The sequence below is a fragment of the Sitophilus oryzae genome, unplaced genomic scaffold, assembly GCF_002938485.1.
Source record: "Sitophilus oryzae breed Bouriz unplaced genomic scaffold, Soryzae_2.0 scaffold_808_pilon_pilon, whole genome shotgun sequence".
NCBI classification, from domain to species: domain Eukaryota; kingdom Metazoa; phylum Arthropoda; class Insecta; order Coleoptera; family Curculionidae; genus Sitophilus; species Sitophilus oryzae.
Genome location: NW_022147426.1, coordinates 250,627 through 278,355, shown reverse-complemented (window position 1 = coordinate 278,355; position 27,729 = coordinate 250,627). Strand labels below are relative to the sequence as shown.

Genomic DNA, 27,729 nt, shown 5'->3' with positions numbered 1-27,729 from the left:
GCTGTTAATTATTTATTATCCTCTCCCTGTTCCCTGTAGACATAACCCCAATGGCCGCCGTAAAAGGAAATAAGAAAGTTAAGAACATTTTTGAAATTCGTTCATACCGCTATATCTGTGAATTTATCATAATTACAGGTTTCTTCCACGAGAAATATTCCTTTATTTATTTTTGTTTTCAGCTGACGCGTTTGACGTTTCCGATATAATCAATAAAAAAATGTCTGCTCGTGTTTAGTTTTTTTTTGGTTTTTAAACGCGATTGCCAGTCTCCGTAAGCCGTGGTAGATATCATAAATGTTTAAAATCTTTATTAATTTCGTCTAGAAGTACAGTATGTAGATTAAACATGGAAGGCGAATTTGTGGTATCGTGAAATTTAAAATGTAACATTTCCAAGGTATTTTTAACTAATCGCGCACATTGTTGATTCTAAATAAGTTCGTTTATTTATTCTACGTGAATTTGCGAGGTATTTGTACAAAACTACACTAAAATGGAGATTATAGAGGACTTCGAATATGCCCCTAAAGATATTTTGGGTCATGGAGCCTTTGCTGTTGTGTACAAAGGAAGGCACAGAAAGGTAACAATAAAACTTAATTATTCCATAATTTCACGCTTATATATTTATTATTTTAGAATAAAAACTTTGCGGTAGCTATCAAGTGTATAGCTAAGAAGAATCTGGCAAAATCGCAGAATCTACTAGCCAAGGAAGTTAAGATTCTCCAGGTTCGTATATAAATTGTCTTAATTACAACTAATAATTTGTTATTAACGTATTTATTCTTGTTTAGGAATTGACTGCGTTGCATCATGAACACGTTGTCGCTTTGCTGGACTGCCAAGACAAGGATAATAGTGTGTATTTAGTGATGGAAGTAAGTAATTTTGTACTATCTGATCTGATAATTTAATTGGCACAGTTATTTTTGTCTGTGGCCTTCTTTATGATTTATCTCTTTGAAAGTATTTGACAAAATTATTATTTTGCTCTTTTTGGGTAATTAAAACTGCCTGTTATAGTAAATAATTTAACTTTATTATTGTACCTCTTAAAAAAATCTATAAATAATTTTAAATGTATTTTAAATCTTAACGCTATTTATATACACGATAATGATCGAAGTTAGGTTTATTAATATTTGGTTCCTTTGGAATTTTCAGAGTATTCTTTCACTGGGCTTGCTTTAGTTCCATCTTTCATCAGGGGCTTCAATTCTTGTCCTTGTTCGATGTCTCCGTTCTTTCCGTTTGTCGTTACCGGTTCTTTATTTTTATTTTTGCTTCCCGTGTATTTACGTATAAAAATAGCCGCTCCAATTACCAAAACGACGACCAGCAAGACCAGGAGGACTGCTGTGCTTTTACTGCCTCTTTGTACAGTACTTTCCCCAGTGTTTGGGGCGTTTGAATCTTTTTGAACTTCCTCTGTAAAGAAATAATTGTTTAGTGATATGATTATAGTAAAAAAACATGGATTTTTCTTACCGTTTGCTTTTTCTGCTAACTTTCTTACTGCCTTTTCACTTTCACTGACTTCTACTCCATTTGAAGGGGTTTCTTGTACAGGTTTTAAAAGAGCTGCATTGGCGGATTGTTCTTCAATGATGTCTTCTTTAGTGTGGGTACCGTTTACTTCAGCAAGGTCGCTGGGTAGTACTGAAACAGAATATTGAGTATCAAAGGTTCAGAGTTCGTATTAATTCACCTGTACACTGTACCTTTTTCAACTGAGCCTTCCTGGTTGTTGCCAGAAGCTGTATTTACAGGGATGGCTTCGGCTTTTGCAGCTTCTTTTTCTGCTGCAGCTGCTTCAGAGTCTTCTTTGTTCTGTTCTTTTACTTCACTCTCATCTGAAGTTAATTTAGTAATTATTTTATTCAGTCTAATTGAAGAGTTCAAAATATCTTACCGTTTTTACTATCTTCGGTTTCTTGTACGGGTTCTTCTGGTTTTTCTGGATTTTCTTCTACTGAAAATGTTTGATTAATTTAAGTTACAATACAGGGTGAGTCTTAAAGAAATGTAAATAGGGGTGATATATATGTCGACCCCAGGAACACGTCTATGACCTTTTTTTTGGCACAGACAAAATCGTGCATTTTCTTGTAAATTTTCCTGTATATTTCAGAAAAAAATTTTAGAACTGCCTGTCCACCGCAAATTTGTCCACGGTATAATTTCTTAATCTCTATATTACTTTTGTTTTGCACTGCAAGCTTGTATATTTATATTATTAGTCTGTGGTTGAATTTAAACAAATAAAAAAGGGGATTTGTTATATGTAGTATTAGTTGCATAAAGGTTACATACCCTGTTAATATTGTGGTAATTAATTAATGTACAGGGTGTCAGGAAATTAGTGCAACAAAATTTGGTCATACATTCTTGAAAAAAATAGGTGACCTGTATATAGGGGCATCAAAAAATGTCATTTTATGGTGAAACAACGTGTACCAAATTTAGTGATTTTCGGCTCTGAGATATTAAAAAAAAAAATAAAAAATACGGGTCACCTTTTTTTTTCAAGAATCTATGACCAAATTTTGTTGCATTAATTCCGGACACCCTGTATAATGCTTTTCATTCACAGTTGATTTTCTACTAAAAAAAATGTTAAAGTAATATCTTACCGTTTTTATTATCTTCATTTTCTTCTGGAGCAGGTTCTTCAACTTTATCTTCATATTGTTCCTGTGGTTTCTCTTCAGCTTCAACGTTGGGTACTTCTTCTGGCTTTGCAGTGTCTAAAAAAATGTTAACGTTATTTATTTATACGTGTATATTTTGTGAATATAATTCTTCTTACTGTTTTGGCTTGCTTCAGGAGCAACATCTGGGTTCTTGGGTTCTTCCTCGTCCTCTACCGCGCCAGTATCTGCGATGAAGAATTAAATTAAACCACGAGACTAATAAAGTTTGTAATGTATTCATACCATTTGCGTTGTCTTCATGTGGTGCATCTGGACTTGGTTCTCTAGCTGAAAGTATACTTCCTCCAACAGCAGCCTCCTCTGATTTTTCGGCTTCTACCAATTAAAAATGTATTAAAGTATGACAATAACAGATTATAGGCATTTAAAATTTACTAAAAGATTATTTAAATAATTTTGAAGATGAGGCAAAATCAGTGTTGGTCTATTTTTTTAAGCTGGAAGTATAAATATTTGTTTATGATAGAATGCTATTGATTTTCTAGGTATTAATTCATTTTTATACTGGGTGTCCCTTAAATAAGAGTTTGTTTTGCAAAAAAAACATTACGAAACTAAAAAAAACTTTTTAGTGCCGCAGGTTCATTTTCCCGAAATTTCTTGACGGTGTATCGTAGCTTTACAATGTTGCCACATCCTACGCTACCCACATTCTGTAAATTTTGAGTCTTTATAATACTACAGTAATTTTAATTTTCTACACAATAAATTATGAGAGAGAGAATTAATTTTAATTATTATACCAGTGGCACATACTAGTAATAGTTCTAGAAAATTGCGCTGTATTTATTTTTTAACATACACTCATACATTTTACAGTTATTTACAACTAAACTGAAAGAATATGGCAGATTTTCTTATAGTAGCTATATTACGAAGTATTTTCAGCCAAATATATACTTTCTTGATTATGTGGCAACGCAGGGCGTCGAATAAGTTGACAGTCGCTTGATTGTCGGTTAATACCAGCGGTTCTCAAAATGTGAGCATTATTTTTTTTTAATTTTCAAAGTGAAATAACTTAGTTACGTTAATTTTTTTTAAAAAATGGTAAATAGAAAATATGTTTTTCTTTTGATCATCAGTTTACTGATCCTTAAAAAAACTTATTTAAGAGATACCCTGTAGAATAGGGGTTTTACTAGTGAACTTTATATTTATTATTTCTAGAATTGTTAGTAATAGACACTGATATGATTAGAATTATTACTCGTAATTTTTTGTGTACAAATTTAAAATTACAGTGGATACAAATATGTTGAATATGGATAATATAGACGGTGGCAACACTGCAAGGTTTAGATACACCGTAGAGAAATCTCTGGTGAATAAGAAAGTGGCACTAAAAAGTTTTTTAAAATTTCCCAGAAAATAAGTATAAAATTTTCAACATTTTTTTTTCACAAAAAAACCTCATACTACCAGTTAAAATACTTGCACTTATTTAGACACCCTGTATAGTTTTTATAATAGTTTTTATTTTATAAAACTTACCGTTTTGGTTTGATTCAGGTTGAGCTTCACTTTCTATGGCAGGTTCTTATATGAAATATAAAAAAAAAATAATTATTATAGTTTAAAAACTACAGAAAAAATATTTGTCTAAAATTAAGAAATATTTGAGAAAGAATTCTTACCATTGCCAGATCCTTCTTCAGGCTCTTCAGCGTCTCTTCTGCTGATCGAATGCACATATTCGGCATCTTTCGGTCGAGCTGTCAGTAGGATGTTTGAACAGTCAATTTGTCGACTGTCAACAACAAAGTTGTAGTTTTCGCAAAGCGTTTGTAGGGCTAGTTGAGCTTCGTAAGCTGCCTCGGGTTCTTCGGGGGCCCATATGTTGAATTCCTTTATAATATAAAACAATATATTAATGCTATATACAGGGTGGTCCGAGTTGTAATCTGGAAACTCATTTTACGGATAAAAATGTTTAAGTTCAGTGTGCAAAAATTTAGTTTTTGTTTCGGTTTTTTCCAAATAATTTCTGTCATTTTTTTGTATAAAAAAGATCTCTTGGTAAAAATCGCTAGGAGTAATGGTTCTTAAGCTATTTGGAATCGAAATAGTCAATACATGTCATAATTGACAAAAAATATACCTGTTGACTGGATAGTTATTAGTCTGAAATAATAAATTTGAAATGTTTTTGTGCCAAAGGTTCAACAGGAACTGTTTTATCGTAATTTTTCTAGTGAAATGTGCGATTAATTTAAAAAAATAAAATATAGGTAATGCATACAAGATCTAAAAAGAATTTGGGTAACTTACTTGGTCAAGAAGTTCCAAATCTTGTGCTTTGGAGAATCTAAAGAAAGAAAAATCTATATTAAAAAACTAAAACTTTAAATTATTAGAATGACACCCTGTATAATTTGGCTTTTGCTAAAAATACTCTACCATCCGTACCAGACATGTAAACATAATTTTTATTTAAATTCTTTTATTATATTGACTGTACACAGTGGCTAGGACTGGGATCACTGAACCTCCACAAAACCATATTCTATACCGAGTGTTTTTCCGAAATGGCCCACCCCCTATAACTTTTTTATTTTTTCAGATAGAAAACTGAGATTTGGTATGTTAGTGTATGACATAAACCAGGATTGATTGACGTATTCAAATAATTTCGGTCACTTCCTGTTTCACCGGAAATGACTACAACTTTTGATTTTTAAATGATACCCTCGATATTTTTTTACTTTATTTGATAAAAAATGATATTCTGATTGACATGTGTGTCAACTTTTTTGAAATTTTTACTTAAAAAATAGTATTTTAAATTTTAATCTACGATTGTAATCGCTGTGTTCTTAACAACAATTTGTCTCACAATACCAAGTGTGTGGTACCAAATTATTTGGAAAAAATGCTTTTTTCCAAATATGTTAATGAGTTACCCTCATTCCATTAGGATTAGATTAGGGCATCTTTTAACCTGCCAGGAAAAGCTACGAAAAACATTATACCACAGTTTAAAGAATATAAATATATCAGTTGACCTACTCTTCGCCCGTATCAAAATTCCTCCCGCCGCTCCCCGTCTGTCTTGTAGACTTGGGTCAGTCTACATCCGTTGCTCGACGTGTACACAGCGTTCCAAGTTTATTTTAGTTTTGTTTTCGGCCCGATGCACAGGGTGAACCAAAAATAGTGTTTTCGTTGTTTTGTTCGAATTGTGAATAAAATGTCTGCTAGAAATATTTGTGCAGTGGATGGTTGTGAAAGTAGAATGACAGACAATATATCGTTCTTTAGGTGCCCAAAAGATGAAGGAAGGTATGTGTTTATATAGTATAGGATATTAAGTATATAATAATTAAAGTATTAGACATATTAAATATATTATAATTATTGAAACCTAACTATGAATAAATGGTTTTAAAAATATACATATAAATTAAGAAAAGATTTTACTGGAAATATGCACAAAATATTTATTTTTAACAATTAGTTTATTATTTTAGTAGATATTTTAGAGTAGTAGTAGTAGATACTTTACTATTATGTTTTGGATTTTGCAGTATTTACCGGTTTGCAAAGTGCATATTAAATTATTATTTAATATATTTGCATTTTTTTAAATAGCATGTTTTACTTTTTAGATGTTTGTATTTAACTTTAACTACCTACCTGGAAAGTCCAAATTTTATCGTCAGGTAATAAAAATACGTGCATACAACTTCTTCTGCTATTGACAAGTTTTTTATAGTTTTTACTAAATTTTATGTAACAGTAAATATAACAATTGACGAGCACATGGGAAAAACGATGAGTATCCAGAAATGATAAATGTTCAGGAAACCGTTTTTTTAAATTGAAATTACGCATAGACTTTTATATCCGAGTTTATATCGTTTTTCCCATTTTTAAATGCCTGTTTCTATGTGGCCGTTATCGATATTCCCGTTTATTTAGGTACCAAAAGGTGTAGCTTTTTGGTACTTTCATTATTTTTCCCGTGTGCTCTTCAATTAGTAGTAAATACTGTAATAAATTATATTTGCATATTTTTTAAGTTATAGCATGTTTTGCTTTTTGGCTGTTTGCATTTAACTTGAATTATCTACCTTTTTATTAAAAGGTTATAAAAAGTACTTGGATACAACTTGTCTTGCCATAGTCATTTTTTTTAGTTTTTACTAAATTTTATCGAACAGTAAAATTTATTACACAATTAACTACTAACAGTCATAATTACTGTTCATGATAATCATAAAATTTAGAAAAAATTCAAAAAAAATTGACGATGGCAACACAAGTTGTATGCAAAGGTACTTTTATTACCTTACGATAAAATTTAGGCTTTCCGGGAGGTAATTAAAGTAAAATGCAAACATCTATAAAGCAAAACATGCTATAATTTAAGAAATATGCAAATTATTATTATATATATTAAAAAAATTAGCTTATTATATTTATTTAGTATACATTTTTCATATGGGGTTTCCATAATAATTATTAATAATAATTACCCTATTAACAATTCCATATTACAAAGAGTTAGGTATGTAGGTATATTTAATACTAAATACTAATAAATATTGATCAATTATTAAAGACGCCTAAAACTGTTAATCTATAAAACTAGTACTGTATTTTTATTTTTCTACTTGCTATATTAAAATTCCTTAGTATTTTTAGTTGATCCCTCGTATACGGCCAGCGTTCTGTCTGATAAAATAGCACTTCCGCTGCACCCGGTAAACGTACAAATTTTTTGTCACCTCGAAGGGCCACGGGCCGCCTTTGAAGTAACAATAGAATTCCTTAGAGTGGGTCAACTGATATATTTATATTCTTTAAACTGTGATTATACGATCATATATATTTTTCCAAAGCTCCTTGATTAAAAATTAGTGGTTTTAACACAACCATAGCACTCCAGATTGAATTTTAAAATACATTTTTTTTTAATTGAAAATGTCAAACGAAGATAAACATAAGATATATCATTCTATTCAGAATGTCACAGAGTACCTGCTATTAAAAAATCAAAAGTTGTAGTCATTTCCGGTGAAACAGGAAGTGACCGAAAACTATTGAATACGTCAATCAATTCTGATTATGTCATATACTACCATACCAAAATCTTGTTTGTTTTTTATCTGGGATATGTAAATAAATAACTTCAAGAAACATAAAAAAAATCTTTGACACGTTTTACATACGTTTCTTGTCAAACAAATGGAACAAAGATGTTTGATCAAACATTTATGTGTAACATGACACAAAATATTTGAAGAAAAACATGACTAATCTTTCAAACAAATTTGACAGGGTGATCTTGAACTTATTTGACGTCGAATTGACATTAGTTACTAAGTTAATTTTTGAAAATTTTATAGGAAATACACATGCACACAATTTTATTCAGGTATCTTATCAGGGAAAATTAAATACAGTCATTCGTTTCAAAATTATCCGTTATCGCAACGTATATCTTGTGCACCACAAATACTAAAAATATATTTCTTCGTTACAAAATACTTACGCAATCCCACAAAACACTAGCACGAACACTAAACTCATTTTGAACAAAGCCATTTTTCGGGAAATGTCTGTAAAATGGATTTTTATGATGTTCTACCCTTGAAAAACACTATTCTTTTTGGGCGTAATCCACGGGAAAAAGAATGTGAAGTGAGCCGTGCGAAATACTTGCTGATAATAATAGTACCTACGTTTACAGTACCCCAGATAAGATAAGATAACCGCTTATAATTCTGACACCTTTTACCGAAATGATCCCTACATCAAGATAATGAGTGCCGAATATCTCACTCTATACGATATTTTTGATTATTACATTATTACTAGATGATATTTAATAATTTATTACATTTTTTTAACTCTTAAGAGTAGGCGCCTAATACACTCAGACATACCATACGTTCTAAAAAAAACGGTGTCAAAGAAGGCCGAGGCAGGACAATCGATAATAATTTTGGCGAGGTCAAGCTCTAGAAATCGTTCGACTCTTCTTTTTTTTTTAATGGCTCTTACAGCCAGTTGGCCTTACCAGTCCATTTCACCAGTCCGAAAAAGTAGCAAAATAAGCGTTCGGCATTTAACGTTTTATGTTAAATTGGCTAGGTATCCTAAAGCAAATGAGAATTTACACAGTTTCTTCTTCACGCCCGTAGCATTAGATGAGCTCCGTAGTACAATTAAAAGTATTAAAAATAAATTCTCATCTGGGGACTGATGGGCTTACTCTCAAAATGTTCTCTGAACTTCCGGAATGCACATTAATCTATCTTACTACTTTAATTAATGAGTCATTCCAAAAAGGAGTTTTTCCAAACTGCCTTAAGACAGCAATAATTATTCCTCTGCATAAAGGAGGAGATAAAGATCAAGCTTCGAACTATCGCCCAATTGCTCTCCTGCCCACATTATCTAAGATCATTGAAAGATTGGTTAAAAAAAAAGCTTCTATCTTTTCTCCTTAAATATAAAATTCTTTCTACCCATCAATTTGGATTTCTAAGTAACAGTTGCACAAATGATGCTATGTTCGACCTTTTTAATAATGTATACTCTAGCCTGAATAACCATCACTCTACAGCTACAATTTTCTGTGATTTCTCTAAGGCTTTCGACTGTGTAAATCATAATATCTTAATTAACAAATTGCAAAACTATGGATTCAGGGGAGTGCCGCTCGAATGGCTTAAGTCGTATCTTGGCAACAGAAGGCAGCTTGTGAGGATTGATACGTCTATGTCTTCTTGTAAGCCTATAGAATGTGGTGTCCCTCAGGGTTCAGTACTTGGCCCTATTTTATTTCTGGTGTTTATCAACGACATTGCGAATCTAGACATTAGCGGTAAAATCTGCCTCTTTGCGGACGATACTAGTTTCACTTGGAGCGGCCCAGATGTTACGGCACTATATGATACTATATCCAGTGACCTACGCACCATTAAATCTTGGTGCGATTCTAATCTTCTATGCCTCAACCTTTCAAAAACTAAAAGTTTTGTCATATAAAGTACTATACAACCTTTTGTACTTAATAACACCACTATTGACGTCGTGGACTCTGTGGATTCTTAGGACTTGTTGTGGACAACTCTTTAAAATGGGACTTGCACATCGAAGCCTTATCAAAGAAACTAAGCTCTGCCTGTTTTGCGCTAAGATCAGTGTCTAAGGAACTTAACTCATCAACCTCTAGAATGGTCTATTATGCCCTTTTTGAGTCGCATCTTCGTTATGCCCTTCCATTCTGGGGTACTTGCTGCGCGACAAAATTTGATCGTATTTTCAAACTTCAAAAGAGAGCAGTTCGATACTTATTGGGACTAAACAGTAGAACTCACTGCCAGAATTTCTTTAAAAATTTCAAAATACTGACTCTTCCTTCCTTATTCATTTTTGAATCCGTTTGCTTAATCCGCAAGCACATATTCTCTATTCCGGAAAGGCCTTCTCACAACTATCCACTTAGGAATGCGGAGCACGATATTTATCTGCCAACCCCGAGCTCAGAACTAGTTAAGGGCTCAATACTGTACAATGCCAAGAAAATGTACAATCATTTGCCTTCGAATATCAAGTCACTTTCATTCTTTCCCGCATTTCGCAAAGCTCTGAAATCATACTTACTGGAGAGAGCCCTATATGCGGTAAACGACTTTTTTGTTGATGTTTAATCATGAACAATTTAGAATTTTAATTTTAATATTTTGATCATCTCACACACTGGTTAAAGGTCTAGTATTTAATATTTTATAACTCTTGATTTTATGTTATTATAACATGATTTTATCCATTTACAGTTTTCCTTTGGTAAAATTTTCTAGATACGCCTGTGTTCTGCAATGTCCATATATGTTTTATTTGTAATTTTATGACGTAATTTTTTTTTTTTTGAATTGATTTGTATTGTATGACATTTTTTGTATTATTTGTATATTTGTTTTTGTGCTTTTTTTGTTTTGCTTTGTCGATGAAGCTGTTTTGGCTTTTTGTACAATAAAGCGTTGTTTTTTTTTATTTTTACACAAATGAAGAAGGAAATTAAAGATAAAGGATTATACCTAGTGATGTAAAATTTCCAGAAATATATTTTCGGAAATATTTCTTGAAACATTGGAAATATATGGAAATATTGGAAATATATGAAATATTTTATAAAATAAGAAAAACTGAAATATTTATTTATAAAAATCATAACAAAACATCGCAAAACACAAAATGGGTTATTCTTCAAATTAAAAAATTAATTAAGGTTAAATTTGTACAAAAAAAAATTTTTTTGACACACTAGTCGAGCAAGAGGCAAGCTTTCGGATGAGATTCTGGGAATGGTCTCGGATCTCACACCACCAATCCAACTTTTGACGCGCACCTACAACGTGCTGTTTCCGATACACGGACGGATCCAAAAACGATAAAGGATCTGGCGCAGGAATTTACTGCAGCAGTCCAAAGACTGAGATCTACCAGAGTCTTGGAAAACACACCACTATTTTCCAAGCTGAGCTATATGCGATTGAAACCTGTGTGCAACTGCTGGTAGAACAGCAATACACCGGGAAAACAATAAGCATATTTTCGGATAGTCAAGCCGCGTTGAAAGCACTTGAGGCAACGAAAAGTACGTCCAGGACGATTCTTCATTGTAAGAAACTACTCAATATATTAGGAGATGGAAACAAAGTGTCGTTAATATGGATACCGGGACATGTCGGCCTAGAGGGAAATGAATGTGCTGATTCCCTCGCCAAATCTGGTGCAGGCTCGCAAGAGACAGGCTCTGTGAATGGGTTAGGGGTGTGACGCTTCGGGACTGGCATGTCAGTCCCGGAATGGAACATGCCAAAACAATCCTAGCAGGGCCATCCAAACGTAGAACAGATGAACTCCTAAAGGCTGGTAGGAACGGAGCGCGTACGCTTACTGCAGTATACACGGGCCACTGCCGGCTGAGATCACACCTACAGAGGATGGGACTGGTGGAAGACGCCGAATGCCGACTCTGTATGGAAGATGACGAAACAATGAAGCACGTTATGTGTACCTGCCCCGCTGGGGGCAGGACCAGGTTTGAGGTGTTTGGCAAACCCACGCTAGACTTATCAGACCTAGAAGACATATCACCCTCGGACATAACGGCCTATGTTAAAAGGCTGGGTCTTGAGGGCGAACTTTAATGCTCTTTTTCTATTAAAGAGCTTGTAGAAACTGAGCCACAATAGGCTCTCGCGGCCTCAGTGGAGGGTCCCACCTGGGACTCACTCTTAGTAAAATACAAATACAACTGGATAATTTAAAAACTAACTTACATTGCTAATTACATACAGAGTGACCCAGTTTGTATTATATATATATTTTCTTATAAATTCTTTATTATTATTTACAGCCATACCTTGGGTCTCGTGATTGATACTTGCCTTATCTCGTATTTTTAGATGAATAATATTGAGAGAATCAATATTTATACATGAGTAATATCTTAAATACGATTTTCCATACCTTTTTATACAGGATATTTATTCTTAAATAATCAAATTTCTATATATAAATAAGGTTGTAAAACAAAATGATCTAATTAGTTTTAATTTTTTGCGAAATTCAAAACCTTTAAATTCATAAGAAAAAATTTAAATAGTTATTAAAATGTTTGATTTAATTATTAATAACATTTTGAAGTATGTTTGTTATTAATTATATTTATTGTTTGATAATTAAAAGCAAATATTTGTCTCTTGTCTAATAATAAATAATTCTAAGAACAAATGCATCTTTATTAATGTAATTAATTAATTTTTGTTTCTCATAGCTAAACAATAAAATTTAATACATGGGGTCTTCTTCTAAGTGCAAGTACTTTAACTGGTACTTTTTTGTAAAAAAATCGAATTTTTGCATTACTTTGACATGTTCAATGAAATAAAAAAAAACTTTTTATTGCCGCAGGTTCATTCTCCTTAAATTTCTTGACCTTGTATCGAAACCTTGCAATGTTGCCACCTCCTACCCGACTCATATTCTGCATATTTGTGCGTTTAATAAGTACACAGTTATTTTAAATATCATTTTTAAAGTTAAAAACTCGGATATTTTCGATTTATTTTAAAATTGCTAAATAGAAAATATGTTGCTTTTGTTCAGATCTACCAACCCTTAAAATACTCGCACTTATTTATGAAACGCCCTGTATATATTAATAGATTCTTTAATATAGTGATAGTTAAAAGGCACTCTAAAATCAATTTTATTATCCAAAAAAAGTCTTATCAATTCTGGGCAATCATTTTTCTATTAAAACTGCAATCTAAGGTGAATAATATGACTCATAAATATAATTAATTTTAACTACAGGGTGTTAATATTTTTACAATAAAAATATTTAGTATAGTTAAGTTATTTTTTGATAAAAATAAATTGATATGCGTACCTATATTTTATATATAATTCTTTTTGCATTGATTATACTTATTTTTATTTCTTTTTTTTTTCAGTTTTGCAGTGGTGGCGATTTAGCTGATTATTTGACAGGTAAAATGAACTTCTATTTTAACTTAATATAACAAATTGTTATTTTTTGTATTTCAGCTAAAGGCAGCTTAAGTGAAGACACAATACGTCTGTTTTTAAATCAGTTGGGTAAGTATGCAACTTATAGATAGATATTCCTCTTTATAAACCATTTTTTTCCTGATTTTTTATTGTTTCTTTTTATCTAACCTGTAATGTGAATGTTTTATAAACATTTTGATTTATTTTTAGTATAATTAGTTACTTAAATATTATACATTAATAAATAATTTCTAAAACAAGGCTACGTAAAAACCTTGATACATAATTTTTTAGAATTATAATGACGAATTTTTACCTGCCTTAGTTGTTTTGCGATTTTTAATGAAAATATGTCTACCTGGAACTACAGCATTTATGTATTTTCCAAAATTTAGTCTGTTTATTATCCTTATCTTAAAATAGATTTTTTCAATGCAACCAATAATTTATCAGTATACCGGGTGCGTCTCAAAAGAGAAAGAAACTTTTTTTAGCTTATAACTATTTTATTTTTTTAGGTAAAAAAACGAATTTTGGTATTTTAGTATATGAAATAAATTAGGATTGATTGACATATTCAATTGTTTTTTGTTACTTCCTGTTTCACCGGAAATGACTACATCTTTTGATTTTTAAATGACACCCTCGGTATATTTTTACTTTATTCGATAGAAAATGACACTCTGAATAGAATGACATATCATACGTCAACTACACACACCGGAAAAGTCTAGGGATATTACAATTTTATCCAGCCATCGTCAGTAATTTTATTATTTGTATTTCTGATATAATAAAATTAAAACAAACAAATAGTTTACAGGACGGATTGGAAATAAAAATGCGAAATTTACCGAATTTTTCAAATTTACCTTGATTTTTATTGAACTCAAAAAAATACACACATTTTTTTTTATTCTAAACTGTGAATTAAAAAAAAAGATAAAACCATTTTTACTTAATAAAGGGTATAGCCTCCTCTACTGTTCATTACAGCCCTACATCGTCTCTCCATGCTCCTGATCAGGTTGTCGATCTCTTCTTGAGGTACAGCCTGCCACGCTGCATTCACGGCCCGAACCAGATCTCTACGAGTTTCACGAGGCATACCCATTCTCAAAATTCTTCTTTGGACCGCGTCCCATACGTGCTCGATGGGGTTGAGGTCAGGAGATTGTGCCGGCCAGGGTAAGATGTTTAATTGATGATCATTGATAAACTCACTTACCACTCTGGCTGTATGAGGCCGTGCATTGTCATGCATGAGAATGAAGTTTCTCCCAAAATCATTGGCATATGGTAACACGACAGGCTCAAGAATTAAATCACGATATGTGATTCCTATTAGAAACCTTTCAAGATAAACGAGATCAGTTTTTCGGCCTAACTGGACTCCTCCCCAGACCATAACTGTTCCACCTTGATAAGGGTGCACTTCCTGAACATGATCCAACCGAATAAAATTTCCCGGTTCTCCCCATACCCTAAGCCTTCTCGAATCCGGATGAATTCCAAAGCGTGACTCATCCGTGAAGAGAACATTGGCCCATTGTTCATTCGACCACTGAACATGATCTTGAGCCCACAAATATCGTACCTCTCGATTTCCTCTCGTTAAGGGTTGAGCTCTCCAGGGGCGTCTGCTTCTTAAGTTGACCTCCCTTAATCTATTGCGAACAGTGTCAGGACTAACGGTTACATTATGTGTTTCCTGGAGAATTAAACTAAGCTCTGGTGCTGTAAGAGTCGGTCGGCGTCGAGCATTTAATTGTAAAAAATGATCTTGCTGAGGGGTAGTAATGCGATGTCGCCCTGTGTACCTTTCAGCAACATCACCACTTTCACGGTAGCGTGCACTTAATCGCGATATTACACTTTGCGTTGTATTTAACGCTCTAGCTACGTCGATTTGGCGCATTCCAGCTTCGAGCATACCCATGGCCCTTAGCATTTGGTCTCTGTTAAGATGTCTACGCTCCATAATGTCGTTTAATACTAAACAGAGTTATCTGAATGAATTCTGGCCAGTTATCATAAAAACATAGCCAGTACAGGTTAAATTCCCACATTTGATGCTAGGTGCTTTTTATACATTTGACAAAAAATGCACAAACACTTCTGCAAATATCCCAAATTTAGAAATAACTAGTGTGACTACTTCGTTTCAATCGAAGTAGAAGAATCGGCCTACAAATATGTGGTTGTTTATTCAAAACATTTATTTTTAACTTTAATAAAATTATATCCCTAGATTTTTCCGGTGTGTGTGTATCTACTACAGCCTTAACAGTCTTTCTTTTTTTTTGATCTGCAGCTGGTGCTATGAAGGCCCTGCACGCCAAGGGAATCGTTCACAGGGATTTGAAGCCTCAGAACATTCTTCTGAGTTACCCCGGATTGCCACTCGGACCAAAAAAGTATCCGCCTCCGACAGAAATTAAATTAAAAATCGGTAAATTTTGATCCAATAATGAAATAGAATAATTTTCGTAACAATATTGCATTTAGTCATATACAGGGTGTCCCAGGCTGAGCGTTCATTAGAAGTTTCTAGAGAACTAAAATATCTAGATCGGAGATTTTTTGCACATTACTGTTTCAGAACGAGATCTAGAGAGATCTAGAGTAATGGCTGTAAAGTTTCAAAGTACCAAATAAATTGTAAAAGATACCCAAGTAGCAAAATTACGTTGCTCAACGTAATCACAACGTCGCCAGGAGCAACCCAACGTTGCCGGACAACGTCGAAGCGACGGACGTCTTAACGGCCCATATTTGCACCAAAACGGTGGATGTCTTTAGGGTCGCTACAACGTCGCCAACGTTGGCGACGTTGTTTGAGGTGACGTAGTACGTCGTGTGCTAAAAGTTAAATTAAAAATATTCGTCGTCAAATATTACTATATTCAACCATGGGGAAACCAAAATGAATGATGTATGAATTAGAAATGGATTATATTATGCTCCATTAAGAAATAACTAGGTGAATTTACCTTCGACAAATCTGCAAAGTTTTGAGATGTCGGCAATTGAAATTCATCAACGAAGATTAGTTTACTGTTGAAAGTGACCATGATACTTCGAAATATGACAAAACCCCTTTTTTATTTCCTAGTTTTAATTTTAAAATTATAGTTTACAACTTAGTAATTGGTTATAATTTTGAAGTTGCTTTGGGTCGTTTAATGAAACGTTGTATTACGTTGTAGTTAGTATGTACTTACACTCGTAATTTAAAAGTACGTTGCACAACGTTGTACTACGTTTGTTATTCTGTAGTACAATAAACATGCCTTCTAGCGACGTAATGACAACGGTATAAAACCCCACTTCTAACAACGTTGTGCCCTACAACGTTTACCAACGTTGCTAAGGGTCAAAATATACAACTGTTTAAATGCAACGTCGTAGCGACGTTTTGGCTACGTAATTTGAGGTTTGGGTATGCCTAGGGCAGGGAAAAGTACCAATTTCAACGTTGCGCATAGTCAAAACTAGTCGGAAGTCTGAATTTTGTTACTTGGGTATTTTTTAACAAACTAATTTTTGGAAAGACAATATTTTTTTAACAAAGCATTTAATAAAATTATATCTCTTTCACGAAATGAAATGATTTATTTAATATATTTTTTAGGAGATAACCTTCACGTGAATTAACAGAAATCACATGGTTTTTCTTGCAAATTATTTTGTTTCGTAGCTTAAAACTACCAGATATTGATCATATTACACAATTTATTGGGTTATTCATCAAAATTTGACGTTAAACCGTATATTTATCTTAATTATCATAATTTATACTTACACTTAATAAAATAAATAGATAAAACAGGCTTAGTTTATTTAGTAGGTAGTCAAAAAAACGATTAAAGCTACGTCTACGCTTAACGTTTTGCCTGTCAGTCAAAACGTATCACCTAAAACACTGTGTATAGACGAAAAAACGTGTATTTTACTTGAACCGAATTAAGATTTTATTTATCTTCAATTAGTAGAAAAAGTTAAATAATTTCTGAATTAAATGGTTCTGAATGAAGCTTTAAAATCAAATATTTTTTTGCAGCTGATTTTGGATTCGCCAGGTTCCTGCAAGATGGCGTGATGGCAGCTACTTTATGCGGTAGTCCCATGTACATGGTGAGAGAAAAAATACATAAAAAATATGCGTCAAATCTGTTAAATATTTTTTTTTATTATTTTTTGGAACATTAAGGCGCCGGAAGTGATCATGTCTCTCCCTTATGAATCCAAAGCCGATCTGTGGAGTGTTGGAACGATCGTTTACCAGGCTCTGACTGGGAAAGCGCCGTTTTACGCCAGAAGTCCTCAGGAATTGAAGACGTTTTACGAGAAAACTCCCGTTTTAATTCCCAAGTATGAATTATGAGCAGGATAACAAGGTGTCCCAGAAATAAGTGCAAGTATTTTAAGGGATGGTAGATCTGGCCAAAAGAAACATATTTTCCCTTTACCATTTTTAAAATAAATTAATAATAACCGAGATATTTAATTTTAAAAAATTATGACAACATTTTGAGAGCCGCCGCCCGCCAGCAGTCGATAATCGGAGGAGCGGCTAAATGTGCAACCCCATCCAGCGACGTTGCCGTTGTTGGTTCTTTAAATGGCGGGAATATTTGAACGTGACTAATTTTTAAGTTTTTTATCACTTTACCTAAAACAGCAAATCTTCACTTCAGAGTCTGTTACGCTGTACTGTTCGGGTCGCTCTCAGAGGTCATAGGAAATTTATATTTTATTTCAGAAATCTGCCCAAGGCTTAACCCGATCCTGTCGTGTTAAGCCACACCCAAAATTCCAAACACACGTGCTTGGATTAAGGCTTGATTAAGGTTTGCAGAGCTTCAGCGTTTGCCATAAAATAGCGAACAATTTGTTACAAAACCATATAAATAAAACCGGGTGTCGCATCGTCGGACGGGACATAGGAAATCCCATGTAAACTTTAATGGGGTCCATTATTGGCTTCCCTAATTATTTTAGAGAATAATTCTATTTAGGTTTATTGAAGAGCACTAAAACCCACATTCAAAAGAATAACTTTAGATATTTTTGATCAGCTCGTTTACGAGTTATCGCCGATTTCTTTTTAAATATTTCTCCTTTCTTATGGCCCTGTATTTACTTATGAGCACCAGTCAAGGTAAAAGATAACTGTCAAATGAAGTTGTCATTTCAGAAATTTACCTATTTAGTGCTTTATTATTATTGAAAACTCATTCCTACATCGGAAATCTTAAAGATGTATTTATAAATACAAATTAATATGAATTAAAGTAAAATAAAGTAATCAATTACAAGGTTAATTATAGTATTATTACAATATTCAATAACTTATTAATTTAGGTACTATTAAATTGTTAGAACTTTAGGATTTAAGAAGATGTTCAAATATTCCTCCATCGACTGCTAGACAATAACCCAGGCGATCATAAAATTCTCTTCTTACATTCGCTAGTTGGTAAACTTCTATTGCATTCGGCAGAAATAGCATTTTTTAACTCGTCTAGATTTGGGTATTTTTTATTCTTGTATATCCTGTTTTTTAAATGGCCCCAGAGAAAGAAATCATTTGGCGAAATATCAGGAGACCTTGCTGGCCAATTTACTGTATGATTTAGGCCAATAACATTTCCGTTAAAACTATTGTCTAAATATTCCCGAACAGCCAGGGTACTATGTGTCGGGCAGCCATCCATTTGGTACCAAACTTCCTGGTTTTCCATAGCGGCATCATGTAAATCAGGTAAAATATGATTTTCGAGTAGTTCCAAATAATATTCTGCATTTAAATTTCGCGTAAGAAATAATGGCCCGATAATATTGTGTCCGAATATCCCTGCCCAAACATTTACTTTCTGTGGATATTGCGTCCTTGTTTCGACAAACCTGTGTTGGTTTTCTTTGTTCCAATATCGATAATTTTGAATATTGGGTTCATTATTTAAGGTAAACGTGCATTCGTCAGTGAAACATATGTTTTTTAAAAATTCCCTGTCCGTGTTTGCTCTTTCCATCATATCAAAACAAAACGCCTGCCGCCGTATTTCGTCCCCATCTCTTAGCTCTTGGTGCTTTTCATATTTGAAGGAATAGTATTTATGTCGTTTCAAAATTCGAAACGCTGTAGTGTGATCTATTCCTATTTCATCCTCAAGTTTCCTTGTGCTGATCTTTCCATCGTTCTCTTCCACGCACAATAAAATTTCCAAGTCGGTATCATTTCTTGCATCTCTTTGTCCCTGCCTTGCTTCACATCTGCAATTATTTATTAGGTCTAAAATCACTGGATATTTCTTGCGACTCTAGATTTTCCAGGTATCGGTCTATTCGGATACAGAGCAGCAAACATGTCCGACACCTTTTGATAACTATTTCCTTGATAATACCATTTAATCATCAATACTTTTTCTTCGGTAGTGTAATTCATGACTAATATTTTCGATGTAGGTATGAGTTGGGTATGAGTTTTTAATAATAATAATAAAGCACTATGTGGGTTATTTCTCGAGACTTAAAATAATTCTTACACAAAATGTAAGAATTATTTTTTAACTTTTCAACGTTAAATAACTCCGTTATTTTCTAGTTTTTCTAAATGGTAAATGGAAAATATCATTTGATATTTGCACTTATTTAAGAGACGCTCTTATAGAATAGTTTTTTTTTATAATTATTGACTTTTGTCTTCAGAATTCCTCCAAGTACTTCGCCAGAACTGCACGAATTATTGATGGGGCTTCTCAAAAGAAGCCCGAAAGACAGGATGGAGTTCGAGATATTTTTTAACCACAAATTTTTGCAAAGGGACCCGGTCCAGCATCATCAAAGTCCTATACAAAGTGGTATTTTTATTTAAAATTATTAGAAAATTATGGACGCTTTTTTAGCAGTGTGTCTATTTAAGTTTTTTATGTCTTTAAAGATATTTTTTCATGTTTATTATTAATTTCAGAACTGCCTCTTCCAATATACGGTTCGTCTCCGCTAACCAAAGTTCCTTTAAAACCGTCGACGCCTGTAAAGGTGGCAACACCGCCTAGATCGCAACCGGGTAAGTTTTTTAAATTTATTTCGTGCTAATAAAAATCATTATTTAATTTCCGCATATTTACAAAACTATTCATTTTTTGGGAAAATGGACTCACATCATTAGTTTTTTTATTCAAGATAGAGGTGGGAATTCTAGTTCCTTGGGAGGAACTAGTTCCTTAGTTCTAGTTCCTCCAGAGGAATAGTTCCTTGAACTAGGTCTTTAGTTCACAATATAGTTCCCGACTAACATTGACATCCCCCTTGCTTGCTAATGCGTTTCGTTGTCAGTCAGAACTATTCACAGTATGATCTGTATAATTTTTATAATGTACGGAGATATAACGAGGCGTGTAATTGTGTATGTTAAAAACATAGGTAAGTTTTATTGCAGATAAAAAAAAAATAAAAAAAAACTCAAATCAGAATTTAAAAAACTATATCATAAATCAATTGGAGCAAATATTTCAAAAATTTTACGAAAAATTGCAATTTTCCCCACTTCAAGCCTTTTGTTTTTGTCTAAAAATTCAGAATATCTACTTCGTTTTATAAGATATTTTTTAATTTTAGGGACCTAAATTGAAACATTCCCATAAAATATTTAAAAAACAAACTAAAAATCAAAAACAGTATCCACGACAATTTTCTGTGGTAATTACCCGCGCCGGCTGCGGCAATAGACAAGGCCGAATCTATAGTCGTCGCCTTGTATTATATCTCGGATCTGCCGACTGGATAGATTTCCGTGAACTAGTCTTTTAATAGTTCCTCTATGTCCGGATCCGATAACATACGGCTGGCACTCCCTATGCCTGCCTAGCATCAATCGCGCTGGCTGATCCATACGTAAACTAGTCTTTTATTTAGTTCCTCTAGTTCCTTTAGGTCCGGATCCGATAACATACGGCATACGGCTGGCACTCCCCACTCCTGCCTAGCATCGATCGCGCTGGCCCGATCCGTTCGTACGTGAACTAGTCTATTTAGTTTAGTTCCTCTAGGTCCGGATCCGATAACGTACGACTGGCGTTCCCCACTCCTGCCTACCATTGAACTACGCGCGCTAGCCGATCCGTCGCCGTCGCATATTGTTCTATATCGGTCACAGTCTCGATCCCGAAATAGGTCCTGAGGGACTAGTTCTTTGAGAAACCAGGAACTAGTTCCTTTCATTCCGGTGTCGGAATAGTTCATTGGAACTAGTTCGTTCACGAACTACACACCTCTAATTCAAGAATTCATATAATACTTTAAATAGTTATTAAATTGAAGTTTTAATCAACTATCTATCAAAATGTCTCAGCTACCTACTGAGACATACACTATCATATTATTATACAGGGTGGTTCGAACTGTATTCCGGAAACTTCGGCAGCATATTCTGCAGATAAAAATAAGTAAAAAAGTTCGTAAATATGTATGTCGTAAAATGCTTAATTTTGGAGATACAGGGTGTAGAAGTTTCATTTTTATTTCGATTTTTTCCATGAACGTGTGCGGATTCGTGAATGGTCACGATCACGGCCACGACACTATGACGGGCTCCTACCCACGCTACATAGGAGCCCAAAATATGCAAAAGGGGGTCAGTTTAGCTTAAGTTTAGATTAGGTTAATTAATGCAAAACCAACTAAAACCTAATTCTAATCTAACCTAAACTCACTTCTTCATTCTAGGACATACATTTATACGAACTTTTTTACTTATTTTTATTTGCAGAATACAGTTCGGACCGCCCCGTACATCATATATAACGATATTTTTTATTATCCGCACAACAACTTTTCTTGTATCATTTTCTCTGGATTTTCCTGGTCTACTAAAACGTTTTTCCACCGCTTGCGTTCGCTGCTTCTACTAATCCCGCTGTCGATCTGCTCTTGCAGAATCGCCTAGGTCTGCCAGGACGGCGCTCAGCTCCAGTCCTGAAGATGATTATGTTATAGTGTCGCAGAATATCCAGATCCAGTCCGATCAGTCCATCGACATGAGCCTTGAAAAGGACAAGGACAAAGAAAAGGAAACATTCAAGTATGTATAAGCGATAGATAAGGAAAGACTCTGTATTTTCGGCCAATTTGATCGGAACTAGTTCATCTTGCGATTATAATTATCTGATCATATATAATTTATATATGATGTCATATAATTTATATATGATGTCATATAATTTATATATGATGTCATATAATTTATATATGATGTCATATAATTTATATATGATGCCATATAATTTATATATGATGTCATATAATTTATATATGATGTCATATAATTTATATATGATGTCATATAATTTATATATGATGTCATATATAATTTATATATGATATCACATATAATTTATATATGACATCTCTAATACCTTTTTACAGCATGCAGTTGCCTGTTAGGACCGGTATTACTAACTTTGAACCGGGAGCGCTCATTAGCCCTACAAGACCCAACTTTTTGCCTATATCTGAGCCCATTCCTGTGCCCACGCAGAGGGCAGCGTTTGAGAGGATGCACTCGCAAAAGAAAGGAGAAGATACGCAGGCTCCGCCCTCACCGGAAGTAAGTGTCAGATAGAGATTTTTGAGTATACGGTCGTTAAAATACTAGTTGTCGATGTTTACTAAGCGTTTTTGGATAAATTTTTAGCCAATAAAAAGTAGCACAGTGCCAAGATCTCAACCAATCACTATGAAGCGACCTCCAGACAGACAGATGAGCACGGATATTGATATTGCATCGCTGTCGCCTCCATCTGTAAGCATTATTTTTTGTTTCCTTATATTTATTATTGTTATAGTTAGTCTAGCTCGAGACAAACAGACCTCCGGAAAATATTATCTACTTTAGAATTAAAATGACAAATTATAGTTCCTATTAAAAATTGTTATATATGCAGTTATAACTATTATTGTAGGTTCAATTTGTGATTGGAACGCCACCTGGTGGCGGTAGGAGGCGTTCAACTTCCAGTTCTTTGTGTGAAACCCCGCCCCCTCCTAGTTTGTGGACGGTGTCGCCAACTAGCGCCAAAAATATGCCACTAAGTTCACCCTTAAAACGTTCAGGCACATCTCCTCCCATGTTGAGTGGTCCCTTGGCCAGGGTGCCAATTTTGAGTAGTCCTAACTTGAGCGACAACAACAATTTGGGTAAGTATTTTCTATTTTGGACCAATACATTGTATTATAACTGTACAGAGTGTCCCAAATCCGAAGGGGACTACCAAAGGAGGTGTGGTACCGCTATCTTTAATAGATTCCGAAATCCCACACAATAATCGTACTCGAATTTTAAACGCCCTCTATATTAATACAAATATTCTTTTGTAGGTCGTTCTCCTATTATACCTTTCTGTACCCGAGCAGTGACATTGCCAGAGATCTCTGAAATGGGCAACTACCATGCCCTGTTTCAAAACACGGAAAATGACGCTGCCACTTGCGAACCGCAACCTATTTCTTACACGGGTCCTGAATTACCGGAAGAGACTCTTTTAGAGGTTAGTATGACACTTTTTTTTCAGTTCATCCATATGTTTATCACTAATTGCAAGGTTGTGAATGAAGATTACCCCATGAATTAACATTACAGAAGGAACACAACGAAACCCTAGCCAAGATCAATTTTGTCCTTGCCCTGAGCAGTTGCATCATAGACTTGGCTTCCCAGAGGGCGGCACCTATCAACGCGTTGGTGAACAACGTCACTAATAAGGGCGGGGCCAATCCCCTCCCCACCACCGAAACGGACAGGCGCACCGAACAGTTTGTCCTGTTGGTGCGCGCGCTTCAGCTGCTCAGCAGCGGGTTGGCTTTGGCCACGAAACAGCTGAAAAGCGGTCAGCTTAGGCCTAGCACTACTGTGAAAAATGGTGAGTTTTATTGCATTTGTTCGTTTTTTTTAATATGCTCTAATGCGGGGATTAAGAAATCCCAAATTAGAGGGTATTTTGGAGTTTTTTGAAAAATTGCAAGTATATTTCTTTTTTTTTGTAGTTGTTTCTACGCTTAACACGAAGTTTCGTACCACCCTGCTTGAATGCAAGCAGCTCAACAGTACCGGATTATTGAACAAGATCACCACAACCGATATCACAGCTGATAAAATTATCTACAACCACGCTATACAGATGGTGAGTGTTACTAATTTAAAAAAAAAATTAAAATTAATGATTTTCTTTTTCAAAAATAATTTCAGTGTCAAACAGCGGCATTGGACGAACTTTTCGGCAATCCGGGCGAATGTTTCCAACGGTACCAGACCGCTCAGATTCTGTTGCACAGCTTGTCTCAGCAAGTGCAAAATCCTCAGGATAGAGGACTCTTAACTAAGTGTAAGTAGAAGTTTTCTCTTTAATCGTAATACACAGGGTGATTCCCGTAAGTCGGTCATGCTTTCGAGGAATGATAGGGGACGTCGAAATATTAATTTTGATATAGCACACTATGGGTCGGAAATGCCTCTTACGCAAGATACAGGGTGTTAAAGTTTTTGAAAAATTAAAGATATTCTTTAATAGTTTTTTAACAGTTGAAGATATCGTTATAAAATTTTATTATAGGAATCTACCTAACAGAGACACTTTAAATGTAAAAAGAAGAGGTTTTACTTTCAACCAGTGGCGTAGATGTGATATGCATCGGGTAATTTTTTCAAAAAAAAATAGTACGCCACTGATAAAAATAAAAATTTAGGAGTTTTTTTATTTACTCGGTGTATTTCCAAGAAAAAATGTCTCTTGTAACTTTCTCCTATCTAACACCATTTTGTCACAATTTAAAAATAAATATTTTTTTTAATAAAAATCTTAAATACAGCGAATTATTATAACTAGAGGGCAGAAAAACATGTGCATCGTTAGCTCCCTTCATCTTGAGTAACTTTAGTACTTTTTACTATTAGCTCTAAATAATTTTTTTAAAAATTATAAATTTAAACTAGAATTTTTTTTATTGTTAATAATAAAATTCGTAGTTTTAAGGTAGTTAAAATAATTCGCATATTTAAGGTTTTTAGTAAAAAAATATTTATTTTTAAATTGTGACAATGGTGTTAAATAGAAGAAAGTTGCAAGAGACATTTTTTCTTGGAAATAAACCGAGTAAATAAAAAAACTCCGAAATTTTTATTTTTATCAGTGGCGTACTATTTTTTTTTTGAAAATATTACCCGATGCGTATCACAGCTACGCCACTGGTTGAAACTAAAACCTCTTCTTTTTACATTTAAAGTGTCTCTGTTAAGCAGATTCTTATAATAAAATGTTATAACTATACTTTCAACTGTTAAAAAAATATTAAAGAATATCTTTAATTTTTCAAAAACTTTAACACCCTGTATCTTGCGGAAGAGGCATTTCCGACCCATAGTGTGCTATATCAAAATTAATATTTCGACGTCCCCTATCATTCCTCGAAAGCATGACTGACTTACAGGAATCACCCTGTATTTCTTTATTACTTTAATACAGGGTGTCCCTATAGTATATTTTGGCCGCAGAAACATTTTTTCTTGACATTCTCCAGTAAATTTTAAAAAACTTTTTAGTGCCACTTGTTTATTCACCTGAGGCGTCGAATAGCCGGCTATCGCCAGCGGTTCTCAAAATGTTACCATTATTTTTTTAAATTTTCGAAATTAAATAACTGAGTTATTTTCAATTTGTTTTAAAAATGGCAAAGAGAAAAGATGTTTCTTTTGACCAGATCTATCACCTCTTATTATTGTATCTTGGACACCCTGTATATTTTTTTTATTTTCTGCATTAGAACATACATTAATAACAAAAGATAGATTTTTAAATCAAGTTTTAATACATATTATTAGTAACAATATCATACTTTGTCAAATATCACCTGTTCTAAATGTTTTTTTTTAAATGCGCCACCCTATACCGGGCGATTCAAATTCGGCAACTTTGGCCCTGTTTAAGTCACCCCGTATATCTTACAGTTTCTTAGATTCTAATGGTGTGAGTCGAACTTGAAACGCCCTCTATTGTATCATTTTTTCGATTTAAATTTTACATTTATTGTATCTTTTTCAGACAAAGACGCTGTAGAGAAACGCCTCTACGTTCTACAGCAACAGGGTTATATTTTCGCTACCGATCTACACTAATTTAACAAAAAAGGATCGACTTTTTTTTAAAATAAACATACAGCTGACAATGTATTTTTTTATTAGATTTTCCGGTATAAAAATATGGGGCTTTTCAGCGAAAAATATTCAAAATGACATAATGTAGACCTTCAAATTTAAAACGTTTTTTGACATAACGAAGTTTTTGGCAGTGTCAGATTAAATCATTGAATTTATTTTCAGAAAAATATTATTGTTAAATAAAAATGATGATTTAGTTAGAAAGAAACCATGAATTTATATTTGAAGGCGCTTTTTTCAAGTATTTTTCTCTTGAACAAAATAGAAATTATTCAAATAGTTGTTGCTAAAAAATTTGATAGGTTTATTTTGATCATTAATAATTAATTTATATAGTTTAATCAAATTCGTGATAGTTATTAACGATATATGTATACTTATATTTCTTCCTCGTATTTACTACCTATTGTAAGATTAACATTAGTATTATTTACATAAAAAGAGTAAGGGTATATGTAAAGAAATATGTAAAGATGTAAAAAATGTTACTCTCCGTAGATATATTATCTAATATACAAGATATCATTAATTGGGTGAGATATTATTATCGTTTTTTAATATTGATTGTTTTTTTTTGTAAGACGTTAATCTTTAGTATGTATTCGACGAAGATTTTTGTGATTTTTTGTCAGTATATATTTTATTAGTTATTAATAAATGAGCTGACTTTAACTTTTGTTTTATTTCTAGTATTGTTTTTTCTTTATTAATTGGTATGATACTTTATGATACCACCGCATACACCATAGGCGTAGTCAAAACATTTATCAAAAATATAAATATCTCTATATAAATAATAGTAGTGGGAAGTATCAAATGAATACTATCGAAACATTCGATAGTTGCAATTCATTCGAATAATTCGATAGTTAGTAAGAAAACATTCGTTGAAAACTATTCGAATAAAAATTATCGAATAGATCCGTCATCTGCCTTGAAATATTGTATTCTAGTAATTCGGCAGCAAAAACCATTCATTTATAAAATTCATTCATTTATGAAATTCATTTATTCGTCAGGATCGATTATAATAAAATATTAACTGAATTTTAGTTGTCGCCCGGCGACGTAGGTTTCTTTCCGAGAAACCCGACAGCGGTCGGTGGCAATGCTATGAAAGAAGCCGGCATCTTTGATTTTTTGCGGAGTCAGATATAGATAAGGACACATTATTTTTTTTATTGAGGTGCTAGTATTTACACAGAAAATACATTATGAAGGGCGCTGTTGCCATATTTTGGTATTAGTTGATATTAG

The 27,729-nt window shown here is 33.4% G+C and overlaps 2 protein-coding genes across 6 annotated transcripts; one reads left to right on the top strand and one right to left on the bottom strand.

Moving 5' to 3' along the window:
* The first annotated feature begins 183 nt into the window (after positions 1–183).
* On the top strand, positions 184–27,149 carry LOC115888719 (serine/threonine-protein kinase ULK2). 4 transcript variants are annotated; one of them, XM_030908527.1, is made up of 19 exons: positions 184–586; positions 643–735; positions 801–884; positions 13,199–13,235; positions 13,293–13,343; positions 15,571–15,708; positions 17,320–17,393; positions 17,470–17,630; positions 19,971–20,119; positions 20,233–20,331; positions 22,260–22,344; positions 22,689–22,869; positions 22,957–23,064; positions 23,225–23,459; positions 23,640–23,809; positions 23,902–24,181; positions 24,306–24,442; positions 24,508–24,643; positions 26,357–27,149. In XM_030908527.1, the coding sequence occupies exons 1-19, from the start codon at positions 497–499 to the stop codon at positions 26,428–26,430; spliced, it is 2,382 nt and encodes a 793-aa protein (XP_030764387.1). In that variant the 5' UTR covers positions 184–496; the 3' UTR covers positions 26,431–27,149. The 4 variants fall into 4 exon arrangements, with proteins under 4 accessions (XP_030764387.1, XP_030764385.1, XP_030764386.1 ...); XM_030908525.1 differs by having other exon boundaries at positions 22,200–22,344; XM_030908526.1 differs by having other exon boundaries at positions 19,971–20,122.
* LOC115888721 (probable serine/threonine-protein kinase kinX) lies at positions 1,022–8,425 on the bottom strand. Of its 2 annotated transcripts, none has more exons than XM_030908528.1 (11): positions 8,218–8,425; positions 4,992–5,028; positions 4,358–4,568; positions 4,215–4,259; positions 2,943–3,035; positions 2,816–2,884; positions 2,640–2,753; positions 1,919–1,978; positions 1,728–1,859; positions 1,495–1,665; positions 1,022–1,434 (listed from the first exon to the last, which is right to left on the bottom strand). In XM_030908528.1, the coding sequence occupies exons 1-11, from the start codon at positions 8,268–8,270 to the stop codon at positions 1,142–1,144; spliced, it is 1,278 nt and encodes a 425-aa protein (XP_030764388.1). In that variant the 5' UTR covers positions 8,271–8,425; the 3' UTR covers positions 1,022–1,141. The 2 variants fall into 2 exon arrangements, with proteins under 2 accessions (XP_030764388.1, XP_030764389.1); XM_030908529.1 differs by having other exon boundaries at positions 1,919–1,975.
* Positions 27,150–27,729: the final 580 nt, after the last annotated feature.

Bases quoted from the DNA above. Each gene is read 5' to 3' on its own strand.
- LOC115888721 (XM_030908528.1), bottom strand. From the start codon at position 8,270: ATGGCTTTGTTCAAAATGAGTTTAGTGTTCGTGCTAGTGTTTTGTGGG. The intron at 4,569-4,991 runs GTAAGTTACCCA...TATATTATAAAG, and splicing joins ATTTGGAACTTCTTGACCAA to GAATTCAACATATGGGCCCC. The intron at 1,435-1,494 runs GTAAGAAAAATC...ATTTCTTTACAG, and splicing joins GTTAGCAGAAAAAGCAAACG to AGGAAGTTCAAAAAGATTCA.
- LOC115888719 (XM_030908524.1), top strand. From the start codon at position 497: ATGGAGATTATAGAGGACTTCGAATATGCCCCTAAAGATATTTTGGGT. The intron at 13,236-13,292 runs GTAAAATGAACT...TTTGTATTTCAG, and splicing joins TTTAGCTGATTATTTGACAG to CTAAAGGCAGCTTAAGTGAA. The intron at 23,460-23,639 runs GTAAGTATTTTC...ATTCTTTTGTAG, and splicing joins GAGCGACAACAACAATTTGG to GTCGTTCTCCTATTATACCT.